This window comes from Tachysurus vachellii, chromosome 2, assembly GCF_030014155.1.
Source record: "Tachysurus vachellii isolate PV-2020 chromosome 2, HZAU_Pvac_v1, whole genome shotgun sequence".
Taxonomy (NCBI): Eukaryota; Metazoa; Chordata; class Actinopteri; order Siluriformes; family Bagridae; genus Tachysurus; species Tachysurus vachellii.
Window position 1 is genome coordinate 23778344 of NC_083461.1, and position 14682 is coordinate 23793025.

General features: G+C 38.4%; 1 protein-coding gene across 1 annotated transcript; it reads right to left on the reverse strand.

Annotated features, from left to right (window-relative positions):
* Positions 1–1160: 1160 nt before the first annotated feature.
* zgc:92313 (uncharacterized protein LOC436869 homolog) lies at positions 1161–12005 on the reverse strand. The gene is made up of 7 exons (XM_060863913.1): positions 11744–12005; positions 10881–10904; positions 8418–8503; positions 2957–3033; positions 2453–2724; positions 1681–1841; positions 1161–1550 (listed from the first exon to the last, which is right to left on the reverse strand). Exons 1-7 carry the CDS (start codon positions 11796–11798, stop codon positions 1293–1295), a joined length of 933 nt encoding a protein of 310 aa, XP_060719896.1. The 5' UTR covers positions 11799–12005; the 3' UTR covers positions 1161–1292.
* Between the last annotated feature and the right edge of the window lie 2677 nt (positions 12006–14682).

Here is a 14682-nt window from a genome sequence, read left to right on the forward strand (position 1 = left end):
TTCCCTTTCTTGTTTCAACTCACTATTTCAATTAAATATCCTAATCAAACTTAGTGGAGATTTTGTCTTTGTTATTTTGGAAACAAATACACTATAAAACACTTGTTGTTAATGGTCATTTCCATGGAGAAATCAAGAGTTTTGTCTAATTTCATAAGGGGGCTAATAATTTTGGCCTCAACTGTAATTGAAGAAAGGATGAACGGGAAAATGTACAGAGACATTCTTGATAAAAATCTGCTGCCATCTACCAGGATGATGACGATGAAACGAGGGTGGACATTTCAGCAAGACAATGATCCCAAACACACAGCCAAGGAAACTCTAAATTGGTTTCAGAGAAAGAAAATAAAGCTGCTAGAATGGCCCAGCCAATCACCTGACTTGAATCCAATTGAAAATCTATGGAAAGAACTAAAGATCAGAGTTCGTCGAAGAGGCCCACTGAACCTTCAAGATTTGAAGACTGTTTGTGTGGAAGAATGGGCCAAAATCACACCTTAGCAATGCATGCAACTCGTTCTCCGTACAGGAGGCATCTTGAAGCTGTCATTACCAACAAAGGCCTTTTGTACAAAGTATTAAATAAGTTTCAGTAAGCATGTTCAATACTTTTTCCCTGGGTCATTTAACATTTATTAAACATAACTTAATTTACGGACATCTATGGTTTGATTTCTTTGCATGTATTGAATGGGTTGTTACCAACATCTGGTGAAAATTTCATGTCAATAGCACCTTTAGAAATAAATTTACTGAGAAAAATGGTGGTGTTCAATACTTATTTTACCTGCTGTGTGTGATTGTATATATTATTTATATATATATATATATATATATATATATATATATATATATATACACACACACACACAAACCAATCACTGTACACAATTCTTTATTTAACAATCACAAGTTACAAGTTAAAAAGGTAAGATATAGTTAAAAAAAAAAAATCAATAAATACTTGATCTCTCTACCCACAATTAAAACCTATTTTTCTCACTTTTTGTTGTCATATCTTGCAGCTTACAGATTTCCTAAAATAGTCTGACCAGGAGCTTAATGGTGCAAACTGCATATCACTTATGACTAAACTGTTACGTTTCTATAATCAAACTAGCTATGCACATTCCACAGAGTGGACACAGAAGGCAAAGGCAAGTAAAAAACTTTATTCAATATACAGTATAAAAACAGAATCACAGTCTATGCATTGCCTCTTATTAATGTCCCCTGAGGTTTGTGAATTTATCCTTCCCTTGGTATTTGATAAGTTTCAGAACAGTTAATTATCTCAGAAGCTGTGCCATAGTTAGTGCGATTACAGTCCTGGTGAGTATGATGAGCCAGCCAGTCCAGTTGTGATCTGCTGTGCTACGCAGTTGTATTCCTTGGACATTGCTCTGAATAAAGTTGGAAAAGGCTGACACTCTAGCGTAGACTCCCGGCCGGTTAGGCTGGGCACATCCCAGGCCGAAGCTCACAATGCCAACCTGCATCCAAATGCCACTAGATGTTTGGCACACCAGCGGTCCTCCAGAATCCCCCTAAGGAGAAATTTTAATTTTTTTCAGAAAATTCTATAACGAAAGTAACCATGTATAATACCCACATTAAACTATGTCTACAGATTCAAGCATGTATTTCCAGGCATAAATGTCAAACACACACACTTACCTGGCAGGAATCTTTTCCCCCCTGTTGAAAGCCAGCACACAGCATGTCAAAGCGAATATTAACCTGCTCTGTGGCTTGGATCTGGAACATGTCTTGGCAGGCGGCTTGATCGATGATTGGCACCTGCACCTGCTGCAGTGTTCCCACCCCTTGCAAAGAGACTAGACCCAGAGACAGAAGATGGGAAAATGTTACACAAAGCCATATCTTCTCACCTCATTCCTATTTTGTGTTCTCTAACCATCTCCTACAACTTCCAACAAAATTAGACTTATTACAGAGCAGTGCATTAGGTCCCTGGTAGTCCAGCAACAGGTTCTTGCACTCTTACTGCTATAGCCTGTGGACTGATTTCTGGACAGGGAACCAACCCAGCCACTGAGGGGTTAACTCTCAGTACCAGGCCTAAGCCTAGATAACATGGGAAGTAAGGGTCAGGATGGATTAGGATGATCTGCTGTGCTAACCCCAAACAGGGAGAAACAACAACAGAGCAAGAGCCTTCAGGCCTCTATTTACTTCCTGATTTAACATAATAAAACCTTAGTAATGTGTAGTTCGTTGCCCAAAAACCTGCCTTAAATTGCTTTTTCTTATTTTCCTCTCTTTTCTGCATGAAATTCTGTTATCTGTTCCTCGCTACAAATCGCTACTCTACTAAATAATACAACTAATAATACAAACATGCACTCAAACTCACTCGGCATGTTTTTAATTGATGTTTTCCTTCTTCACACTGACCTCTATGCCTAGCATCCCCAACCGCACTCACCTCCATCTCTAATGTCTCCCCAGCCAGTGATGGTGCACATGGTTCCTCCAGGAAATGAGACATCTGCATTAGGAAGGCACACAGGCTGGACATGATTAGACCAGCTGACTGGGGTAGTCAACTCCACTAAAGCTATGTCCTGGCCCAGCTGTGGGTCCGTGTAGCCATATGGCACCACCACACGATTAACCCGATGCGTAGACTCGTACGGGTTCCAGCCATTCAGCTGCAGACGCCCTGCATAGATCACATACTGGGACGTGTCCGAAGGACTAAAAACACAGTGAGAGACAAAGACAGATGTGCTGAATACACCTAAAATCCAGAACAGTCATTTATTCAGCATGATTGCATTTGTATATTAGTAAAAGGAAAAGGTTCCTGCAAAGATGTAAGCTTTCTGTTCATTCAGAACTAAACAATGTAAAGAACCGATAGATTTGACAGAATTCTGCTGCATGGAAAAATCTCAAGTAAAAAGAAAAAAAAAGGATGGAAACTTACTTTGGGAAACAGTGAGCTGCAGACAAAACCCAGGTCTCAGAAATGAGTGTTCCTCCACATAAATGTCCTGACGAACCCTGTAAACAAATGATTTATTGATAGTTTTACAGCTGCTGTAACATATTTATTTAAAAACACTTTAACACAACAGATTTGAGAAAATGTCAATGAAAACGAGAACGAAACATTTCAATAAGGCTTACCTACATTATATGGTATTAAGGAAAATTTTGGTGGTTGCAATGCTGTTGCTTCTGCTACATGCTTCTGTCACAATAATAGTATAACTGTGGCTGGTGAGCTATAGATTGGTCATAGACCAACTGACTCATCTTAAAAAGTGGGGTGCATGTTGTTTGAGAAATGCTTCAGAAAACTGAGTCGGGCCAACAAACAAAACAAACGTGTAGCCAATGGGCAGAAAGGGGCGTGTCTTGTCAAAATGCGGCGGAGAGAGTGTTCAGTGCGCATGTCTGACGTTAGCCGAAAGCGAACGAAACATTGACATGGCAGATAAAAACAAAAAGTGAAAAAATGCTTACAATAAGGCAAGAAGTAGGACCCGTGTTAATATAGGATCAGCTTTCCAGCGCTGGAGAGAACTGAACGTCTTCCGCGTGAAACAGAGCTAAACCTTTCACGGTACAACACACAGTACTACAAAAACACATTTGTATCACCATAGTATTACTCATTGCGTTCATTTATTGATAAAAAATATCCCCTCGGCCAGCTGCCCCAGCAGGTTCCGCCATAATAGTTGCCTGGGTTACCTATTTATGTGCGGGGCGGAGCTATCAAAACAGGGGTGACACCCATTTGGGTTAGGGGCGTGTTTGTTTTGGTGATTTCAAATGTCAACATTGGCTTTCAAACATTGTGCACCCCACCTTTAAGGCATTTTAATGCAAGACCACATTTAAGGGCACCCAGTTCTCCGCTGTGACCCTTTCTATTGCCAGTGTTTGTCTATAAAGGTTACGTGTCTCTGTAATGGATTTTATGCACCTGCTCAAAATGGATGTGGAAAATACCCGAAAAACCTTAACTCAATAGTTATATAATGTGTATTATAAATCAACAATCTACAGATGAAAACTGATAAAAGACCAGGTGATTTTTCTTTTCTAATTTTGAACTGCCCATTTTGGGTTAGTCTTTGTCTCGGATAGCCTCAGATTTTTGTTCTTGATGAAAGGACAGAAACATGATGTCTGTTGCTGTTGTAGCTAGTCTACTTCGAGGTTTGCTGAGTTGCGCATTTTGAGATGCTTTTCAGCTCACCATGGATGTAAACACTGATTATTACACTGACTCAAACCAGTCTGGCCAATTTCCCTCTGACCTCTCATATCAAAATCAAACACCAATCTGACTACAACCTAAAACAATGACTTTTCTTTGGTTTAAAAATGCCTTGTTCATTGTTGTGAGGGAAAACAGAAGCAACCAAAAACCAAATGCTGGAAACATGAATTTAGTCAAATAATTTACCTGAAATAAAAAAATAAAAAAATAAATGTTCCTACACATGTAAATGAAGCTAGGCAAGATACATTTGAAGTCTGGATACATTATTCCAGAAACATATTACTAACAAAACCATTCCAATACAAAGTTCTCTTGTTTTTGCTTTACGGAACCAACTGAACTGAATTGTACTAAGCACAACACACACATCAACTGTGTGGACTGACAGACCTACACCATACACACACACTTCCAATACATTTCCATTGATTGATGTTTTGCACAATACTTTACAATATCTCATGTAACTGCTGCTATTAATAATACAGTGTTCATTCCAGTATTTCTGCACAAGCAATATTGATTGAACACAGTATTTATGGCTGGTCAGCACTGTTTCTATTTATAGTCTTTTTTGTATTGTCTTGTATTTTTTGTTTGCACTGTCTTTTGTCCTGCACTGCCTTCTCTGTCCTTTTGTCTTGTCCTTCACTGTTTGCACCAGGTTGCACAGATGCACTTAGGACTACTTATGTATTTAGGACTACTTACTAAGTCCTTAGTTCTGTCTTTTTTTTTTTGTAGCACCCTGGTCCTGGAGAAACATTGTCTCATTTCACTGTGTACTACAACAGTATATATGGTTGAAATGACAATAAAAGCTTCTTGACTTGACACTGAAAACATTTGGGTTGGAGATCAAATGATGAATGAGAAAAGATCAGGGGCCTGTTTCAGAAATCAGGTTAAGTTAAAACTCTGAGTAAGTTAACCCTGAAATGATGGAAACTCTGGCTTTTCCGTTTCAGAAAGGGAGGTATGTTAAACCCGAGAAAGCAGGTTAAGTTAAGCCCGTTTCTGAAAGAGAGGTAACTTATACTCAGAGTCAGTTACCATAGTAACTTACTATGTGAACCTAACCTGGTCGGGAGCAGGTTTTCTTCGGTAAACCCAGAGTTTCTGTCGGTCTCCTCCCGTTCTTTAAAGAGGCAGCGACGTTTAAACACCTCATTCATTGCACACATTTCAGTTACGCAGAGAGCAGCAAAGAGATTGTGGGATGTGGTAGCTCAGTGGTTAAGGTGTTGGCCTGTTGAGCAGAAGGTCATGGGTTCAAATCCCAGGTCCACCAAGCTTTTGTGGACACAATTGCTCAGTTGTACAAATTAAAACAAAATATAAGTCTCTCTGGGTAAGGGGGTCTGCTAAATGCCGTAAATGTAAAATGAATGAAATGGCGTGTCCTTTTATGGACGATCCTGTTGATGAGTCTGTATTAATTGAAGAGTGTGTATTAATTCGTTTGAGCCCAGAGTGGATTTTTGATCATATCCCTATGCATTTTTATTTGAGCGGTACCGTTTTTCTTTACAGTCAATAAGATCCATAATCTCATCCATCCTTACATGAGCCATCGCGGCCGTGCTCTTACATCCGAGCAGATGCTTTGCGTTGCCTTACGTTTCTTTGCAAATTGTAGTTTTGTAGGTTTCACCTCTGATATTATAACAGTTGAGAATTTACTCTAAAATAGTTCTTAATTACTAACTACAAATTACATCTTCAACAAGTCTAATTAGATTAATGTAATAATTACTATCTCTAGAAAGTATTGTCTACTTATTAATTTGGTCTACTTACTTATTAATTACTTTCTAAATCCCAAATCAACATCAACCTCAACAATAAGGAGAGACAAGAAACTGCACTTCTAATGCTTTCAAATAAATCATTTTCAAATGTAAATCATCTTGAATGATTTACATTTAGCAGACACCATTATCCATAGTGACTTACAATTTATACAACTGAGCAATTGAGGGCTACCAAGTCCCCTTGCTCAGGGGCCCAACAGAGACAACTTGGTGGACCTGGGATTCAAACTCACGACCTTCCGATCAGTAGTCCAACACCAGTATTCCAAAAGTAGACATAACCACTAGGCTACCAAGTCCTATGCGTTTTCCACCACACTTCACCTTTCCATCACTTTGTTAAAAGCTCATCATTATTTCTTAAGTAAAGAAAAATTCCAATTGGTAAATTCCAATATGGCCTTCTGTTTCTTACTGCTGATGAGAGGTTTGTATCTGCTCGATGTCTGGTTACACCAGTGTCTTACTTTTCCCACTACATTCAATATTGTTGTATTATGTATTCTCAGCTTCAGACTAAACCATTCTCTTGCCATAATATTGATAAAAACAACAAATGCAGTGTTCTTAGGCATATCTCAGGACTAGGTGTTCAGACCTATTAGCCATTTAAACAACCGATGTACAACTGGGTAACAAGAAACACCAGTGAGTCACATGTTACCGTATTTCTGAACACTTGAAAATTGGGTGGGTTCAAACAAAGGGTACCAAGGTGTAGAAATTATGATCCAATGCCCATATTCATCTGTTGATCTCAAAAACCAGTGTCTTCAGTGCATAGAGGGTATAAATCATGAGGGTGAGTCTTGCTGTTCCAAAAATTTCGGATGTGACTGTGTGTATATATGTGCGTATGTACAGAAAATGGATGTGGTCACTTTAAGCAGAAAAACTAGTTCTTAAACCATGTGCAAAACAAAGCAAAAATATAACATCTACTCTCGAATAACATCCCATAATGTTCCCAGTTTGTATTTAATTACAGGTCAATTATCTAAAAGCATTCAGTTATAGGAAATACTGTGCTATTAATTACACCCATTGTTATTAGCATGAAGTAGTGTTAAATTTGTAAAACAGGGAGGCCTTAGCAGAAAGTGTTCATGATCGTATGCTAAAGACGGTTCAAAAGACGGTTTTAAAAAATAGATAATAAAAAAAAAAAAAAAAAAAAAAAAAAAAAAAAATAATATGGATACTTCGGCCCTTACCAAGTTAAGGGGTCAAGGCGGTACATACAACACCCCTTAATCCTGTAACTACAGCGTACACTCCACATTGTACATCTCACTGTAGCTGATCTACAAAAGTCGACAAAAGCGTGATCTTTTTCAATAAACAATAACACTCATTTGTCACTCTAAACTTGTTTTTTTTGTGAATTCCTTAGTGTGCATGGATGACCAAAGTAAATAAAAGTAGCACCAACCCATCACGGTTTAACCTATCAAGACTCAGCAGTCTTCTACATTTGACACAAGGACAAAGAAAGAGCTTTTACACAAGAAATTTGAGGTGTGTTCATGTTTATGAAAATCCGGAAAATCCAAAAAATACCAGAGTTTGTATTCTACTCATACTCATAAGTAGGGTTGGGTATCAAAAGAAATTTTCCGGTTCCGATTTCGGTTCTGCCTTACAATTCCCGGTTCTGATTCCGATTACATAATAAAAGAAATGTGAAAAATAATGCACAATACTTAAACAATTCCATTTGTGTTTATTAATCACTCTTTAAATATTTTAAACAGAGCATTTCAATTCATATCAATTTAAATTTAAATAAATCCAACATCAAATTTAACATCCAGAATTACAACTTAGCAAAACAGTTAGCAATTAAATAGAATAATAATAGAAAAATTAACATGTCTGCTTTCTCTGGGAGAAGACGAGACCTTTCCTGGCTTATTGTATCTCCAGCTGTGGAGAAAACCCTCTCAGACGGGGTAGATTTGTTGTAGCTTTGGAAATGAATCCAAACTTTAGACTTTTTAGATAAGAACCGGTTCTCGGTTCCCAACCCTACTCATAAGTGTGTTAAAATGTAGACAGGAGATTAGCTCTTATTGATAAACTTCAAATCATATAATTTGTATGGATTACTGCACTTTATGATCACTGTATGCGGGTCACGCACATGATGCTAATGGTTTAAGCCTGAGATTTGTTTATACTCCTGACGAATATAGGTCCGATCCGAAGGAAGCCTAATGTAGCCTATGCAATGTAGAACAACATAATAATAACTGTAAACTGTGATATGTGATGCATCATAAAACAAAGATTTAAATTAAACACATCTAACCAGAACATTGCATTATTTACTGTACCTGTATATCGACTTGCCACGGCCAGTGACCTTCACCAGCGTCAAATCCTCCAACTATCCTGCTCTGTAGAGGCGGCTGGCCGCATTCTGCAACACGCATTTGAAAAATAAGTCAGTCTACTTTTAACACCCGTAATATTTCAGAAAAGTCAAACCGGCACAATATCAACATTACAGTATATCACATTATGTCAGTATTCTGTAACCTGTAGTATAACATCCATGGTCTACGTTAATAAGACACGTTACATACAGAACACACATTGACACACATTTATTGTACTGTTGATTTGTTTTTGATTGGACATCACAGCCAATCTTAGCAATTTATATGCAAATAAATGGCTAAGTAAAAGCAAATAAAAACTCTAAGCAAATAAAAAAGACTCCACACCAATAGTAATCCGGTGCCTCCCATTTGCTCTAATTAGCCCTGAGTGGTGTCTAAAACACAACCGGGATCCACCTGGTGCATGTGATTAGATTAGATAGTTTGGAAAGGCATGCTCCAGGTTTTATCAGGGTCTTTAACTGCGCTGTCAGGACAAAAATCGAGCCAAAGACCAAACTGAGGCAAAGCACCGAGGGCTTAGAGTGTCCTTGGGACCACAGTGGCTCCTGTCATTTTGAAATAGAAGAAGGTTGGAACAATTTTCCTAAAGCTGGCCATCTGACCAAATTAGATCTATTGGAAAGAAGAGGCTTGGTCAGGAAGGCAAAAAAATAACTCAAGTTCAGTCTAAAAGTCCAAAATCCAAGAACTTGTTGGTGTACAACCTACTCTGCAGCACTCTATAAATCAAACCTTGACAAGACAGAAGCCTTCCAGAAGACTTAAACCCAATCAAGCATCTTTGGAGAGACCTAAAGATGGCAGTTCACAGATGCTTGCCATCCAATTTGATCGAGCTGGAGAGCTCTGGCATAAAAATTGGGATAAACTGCCCAAATACACGCTTGGAGAGCTAGAAAAATAATATCCAAGAAAATCATCCACCTTCCTTGTAGATTATTCATTCATTCATTTTCTACCGCTTATCCGAACTACCTCGGGTCACGGGGAGCCTGTGCCTATCTCAGGTGTCATTGGGCATCAAGGCAGGATACACCCTGGACGGAGTGCCAACCCATCACAGGGCACACACACACACTCATTCACTCACGCAATCACACACTAGGGACAATTTTCCAGAGATGCCAATCAACCTACCATCCATGTCTTTGGACCGGGGGAGGAAACCGGAGTACCCGGAGGAAACCCCCGAGGCACGGGGAGAACATGCAAACTCCACACACACAAGGTGGAGGCGGGAATCGAACCCTGACCCTGGAGGTGTGAGGCGAACGTGCTAACCACTAAGCCACCGTGCCCCCCTCCCTTGTAGATTAATGAGTTTAATTATATTAACTATATTATATCCATGCAGAGTCAAATCTACGTGGTGTGAATACTTTCGGAATCCACTGTATATTCTTCACATATGAGGTCATAATCCATATACTGGTAATTCAGGTTACATCACTGCCCTGTGGGGACACAAACCTGCACGCACATGCAAATGCAGACTAAAGCTGCACTGATTTTTCTTGCAATCTTGATATATTAGGTGTATGATATATATAATCCTACACCTAATATATCTGTAGTTCCTATAGTTCATGGTCACATGATTAGCTAAAGAACAGAATAAAAAATAAGTTGAAAATGCAGACAGGTTTTCCTCTAGGCTAGTCTGCGTGGTGAAGCTCTTTAATGGGGGTCTGCGGCTTCACAAGCTTTGTGACCTCACAATTGATGCATGCATATCACATATCTATATTTGACCTCATTTTAAATGTTGAGGTAGTGAAACATAAGCATGCAAATGACATTTAAGTAGCGGATATGATTCTAGTATAAATCAGACTCACTGCTCAATTCCTTGTCGACTGAGTTGTATAGCATTTCTATCAATAAACAGTGACATAAAAGCAACTATTTAGATACCTATTAATTTTGTTGTGTATGAAAAATTGTGTATGAAAAACGGCCATCAGGCTACAGAATGACGCTGATAACATGACCTGTAACTTAAACCTAATCTAGCGTGAGCATGACTGTGTCTGCTAAGAGAAAATCACAGTACATGTTTGAACATTATCTCAAGTTCAAGTTAAATTTTAACAAAACTTTTTGTTTTTCTTTTTAATAGATCAACTACAATTTTCTTAGGAACACAGCAGGTCTGGTACAGTAGATGTTTTTTGGACACCTGTGCTCATTATGCACATGTAAATAGAAGGTGAATGTCTGGACCCAAATGCAAATGAACAGCATTACTAACAAATATATTTTCTAAACTAAGAAGAATTCGAAAAAGAATTTAGTGAAGAGATATGCTTTCGTGTTTGAGGGGACTCTACAGCATTCCAAGGCAGACCAGTGTTCGCTCACACACACACACACACACACACAAAAACTTACCTTGTGCATGACTTGTCCAAAGTCCTTTGCAAGAAAAGGGGAAAAAAAAAGAAAAACTTGTCAATTCTCACAAGCTAAAACAACTCATACCAAAAACCTGCGACATAAACACACATTCTCGTGTATAAAATAGAACACAAGAGATACAGCCTTAAGAAAACATTAACACGAAGCTCTTATTAATGGAAAACCAGGTTTCTAACCTGAACTTCAAATGTGTTCGGTCATTTGTTAGTGTATTTTATGCTTACATTACATACACATATGAATTCTGTATATATATTATAATTATCTAGATGTATTTATATGATCATACACATAAACAATGACTCCATTTATGCTTCAAACCACTACTTTCTGTGAAATTATTTGATCCATTTCCGGCATTTAGCAGACAAACTTTTTCCAGAGATACTGGGCAACTGAGGGCCTTGTTCAAGATAACAAGTGACAGTTTGGTGGACCTGGGATTCGAACCCATGACGTTCCGATCAGAAGCCCAACACCTTAGCCACTAAGCTACCACATCCCCACATTTGGATTAATACACACACAGAAAACAAAACAAAATAAACAAAAAAAACCTGTAGATTCTTTGTCCAGGTCTCTGCCTCTTTCTCCAGGAAACGTTAATAGACCAAGTTATATTATTTCTAATGATAATAAGGCATCATTATTAAATAACTCATGAAGTCACCAGGAGCTTGTGGTACCGCCTCAGGTAAATAACAGGTAGGAGGTAGAGTACAGGTTCAGCGCCTATATTCGAGCACCGTTTGTGTTATTAAACTACGTCAATCATTAGAAATGTTCGCCTTTTCTCTCTCATGTCGATAACGTTTGTTTAAGTCATTATTACTCACCGAGCAAAACCAAGCAAGAGCGAACCAAAGACCAACCAAAGCAGAAACGTTGCATCCTCTCCAAGTCGTTTGTTGAGCGATTACAAGGAAACAAATGCACAAAGACTCAACACAAGCGCCAAATGTAAAGTTCACTGAAACTCTGATTACCCCAAGTTTCGTTCAAGAGGAAAATAGTCGAGGAAAACGAAGCAAGTTTCGGCTCAAGGACCAATTACAAACATCTAATAGGTTCCTGTTTAGGTTTACTACACACGGTGTGGTTCGGGCTTATAGCAGTGCACTAAATGTTCACGAGAAAGGGGTTTGAGATTGAGCCTAGAGCCAATACCAATCGTAGTGACACAGTTACAAGTGAAACCCCGCCCACAGCACTCACTTTTTTTTTATCCACACGTGACTGTAGAGAACTAATTTAGGTAAGCAGGTTGGTTTGCAACGCAGAACAACATATATACCATCTAACTGTTTGAATAGTTTGCATCAATTTGTTAGGGGAATATTACAAGCTGCTGGTGTAAGTGGTTGTATATATATAGATATATAGATATATATACTCTACAGAAATCTACAGACATAATGGAGAGGAAAAAAATGTCTCTTCAAAGCTGGAAAAACCAGTTCAGTAGGCAGCAATAAAGGTTAGGAATGCAAAACTCTGTCTCTTTCTCACTTGATGAGAAATACATGAGAAACATGAAATAATATGCATCAACAAAGTTTTTTTTTTTTTCTGATTCACTCTAAAATCTTAATTTGCATGTTTGGACCTGGTGATTTGCAATTCATGGTCATGCTTGTTAAGCAACACTTGTGTGTTAAAACTTCAGAGAAACAGTATATAAGCCAAAACGTCAGAGATCTCACTAGATACTGTAGATTTGTATAATACCTAATGCTGTTATCTTAAAGACTATGATGCACATACTGAACATGCCTTCAAGACATGTAGTATTGGTTGATGTGATACTGCACAGTTGGAAAAGAGAAATGACGTATACAAGCATTATGAGGTGTACACAGTAGTGGATTAGTTCCTTTTGGATTATGGTTCCTCATATGGGTTTTTCCCCTCATGTCGTCATAGGTTGTTTTCTTTGATGCCATCAACTCTACCTTGTATCCTTACGATCTAAATATAAATCTATCTCGGTTTCTGTAAAGCTACTTGAAATGTCAATTGTTATAAGACAATACACAGAAAAATTAACTGATTTATGCAAATACCGGGTAAATTTGACAAGTCCTGGAGTAGGAATCTGTCTTGGTGTGTAACCTACATCTGAGTTTGCATGTAACTTTAATGTTACATAACATGTTTCCCCTTGACATCGATGAGTCAGGAGGGCTTGTTGTATCTTGTTTTTATATGATCATTATGAGTGGATGTGTTCACTACACGTTCTTCTTAAGAGTAGGCTGTACATTTGAGTCACTATTCATGTCTAGTAGTTAGTTTCTGTTTTGCTGCAAGGTTTCTGTAAGTGCGGTCATCTTCATTCTTGTAAGTCATATGAGTACACCTAATTTATTTGCCACTCCCTTTTGTATTCTTCTTCCTTGTAAAGTCCCATTATAAATATAGCAGCTGGTATGTATTGATTACAGCAGGGACTCTTAGGGAACATATTACATTACACAAAGTTTCTATTTTAGGCATACTGTACCTGAACAGCATTTGTAGCTCTTAACTAATCAGCTAATAAACTAACTGCTGTTCATCCAAGGTGATTCATCCCCTGGTCAGCATTGATTCTCAACTGTCCTTTTCCATGCTCATTGCTAAGAACTTCAGTTTGTCCATTTCTTTCCACACAGTCCACTCAGGTGCTTGTTCAATTACATGTCATTTCATTTGCTCCTGGTCTACCTCTGAGTTCCATTTGACCTCTGAAAGTAATTCATTATATGGTTTGATTATATGACAATGATGCTTGCCTTCAAAACCAAAAACCTGCTTATTCAACAAAAATGAGAATAGATTGACCCCAGAACAACAAAGACAAGGAGCTTTAAAACCTCAGCTCATTCCATCAAGATCTTGCCATTCCATTAAATACAGGTTGCGAGGGGAGTCCCACAAACTTAAGCAAAACATTGAGACTGCTTTAGGCATGGATGTACACAGCCACCTCATCATCATTTACCTGAACCCAGGTAGAATAAAGACAGCACAATAGAGAAGACGTGTCTGGCCATCAAGTGGGCAGTTCTCACCCTCACCTACTGGTGCACATCTTTAATGTCTCTTTGGATTACACCCTGCTCCAATGGTTCTATCTCAAGAAGTATGCCAACGCATGGAGAACTCATTGGTATCTGGCACTGCAAATCAGAGGTGGCAAGTTAATAGTGGTCCACAGGCTGAGGGAACAGACGGTGTTTGGAGATTACCTCTGCTTGGCCAGATGGGTGGTGGCATGTGGCAGCAAGGGCATGGTCAAGCGTCATATGCGGATTGAGAAGGTAGGTTAAACCACCATACGAGAGCTCTAGAATCATGTGATGTGATATATGAATCCATATACCATTAACACTACTCACTATGTACTCCTATTCTCTTGTACTCCAGTTTCCATTTATGCGTACCGGACATGATTATGTTCAGTATATTCTACATTTACATTTACAGCATTTGGCAGACGCCCTTATCCAGAGCGACGTACATAAGTGCTTAAATCTCTAGCATTGAATACATTAATGCTGGCTCACTAGGTTACATACTTAAGATACCATGAGTTTAAAACATTTGTTCAAAGTTACAATGGAAAAGTGTCAAAGTTTTTATTTATTTATTTGTTTGTTTGTTTATTTATTTATTTATTTTAAATGCAAAAGATAGGGAAAGAAGTGCTAGTTGAAGTGTTTCCTGAATAAGTAGGTCTTCAACCGCCGCTTGAAAATAGCCAGTGACTCAGCTGTCCGGACCTCAAGGGGAA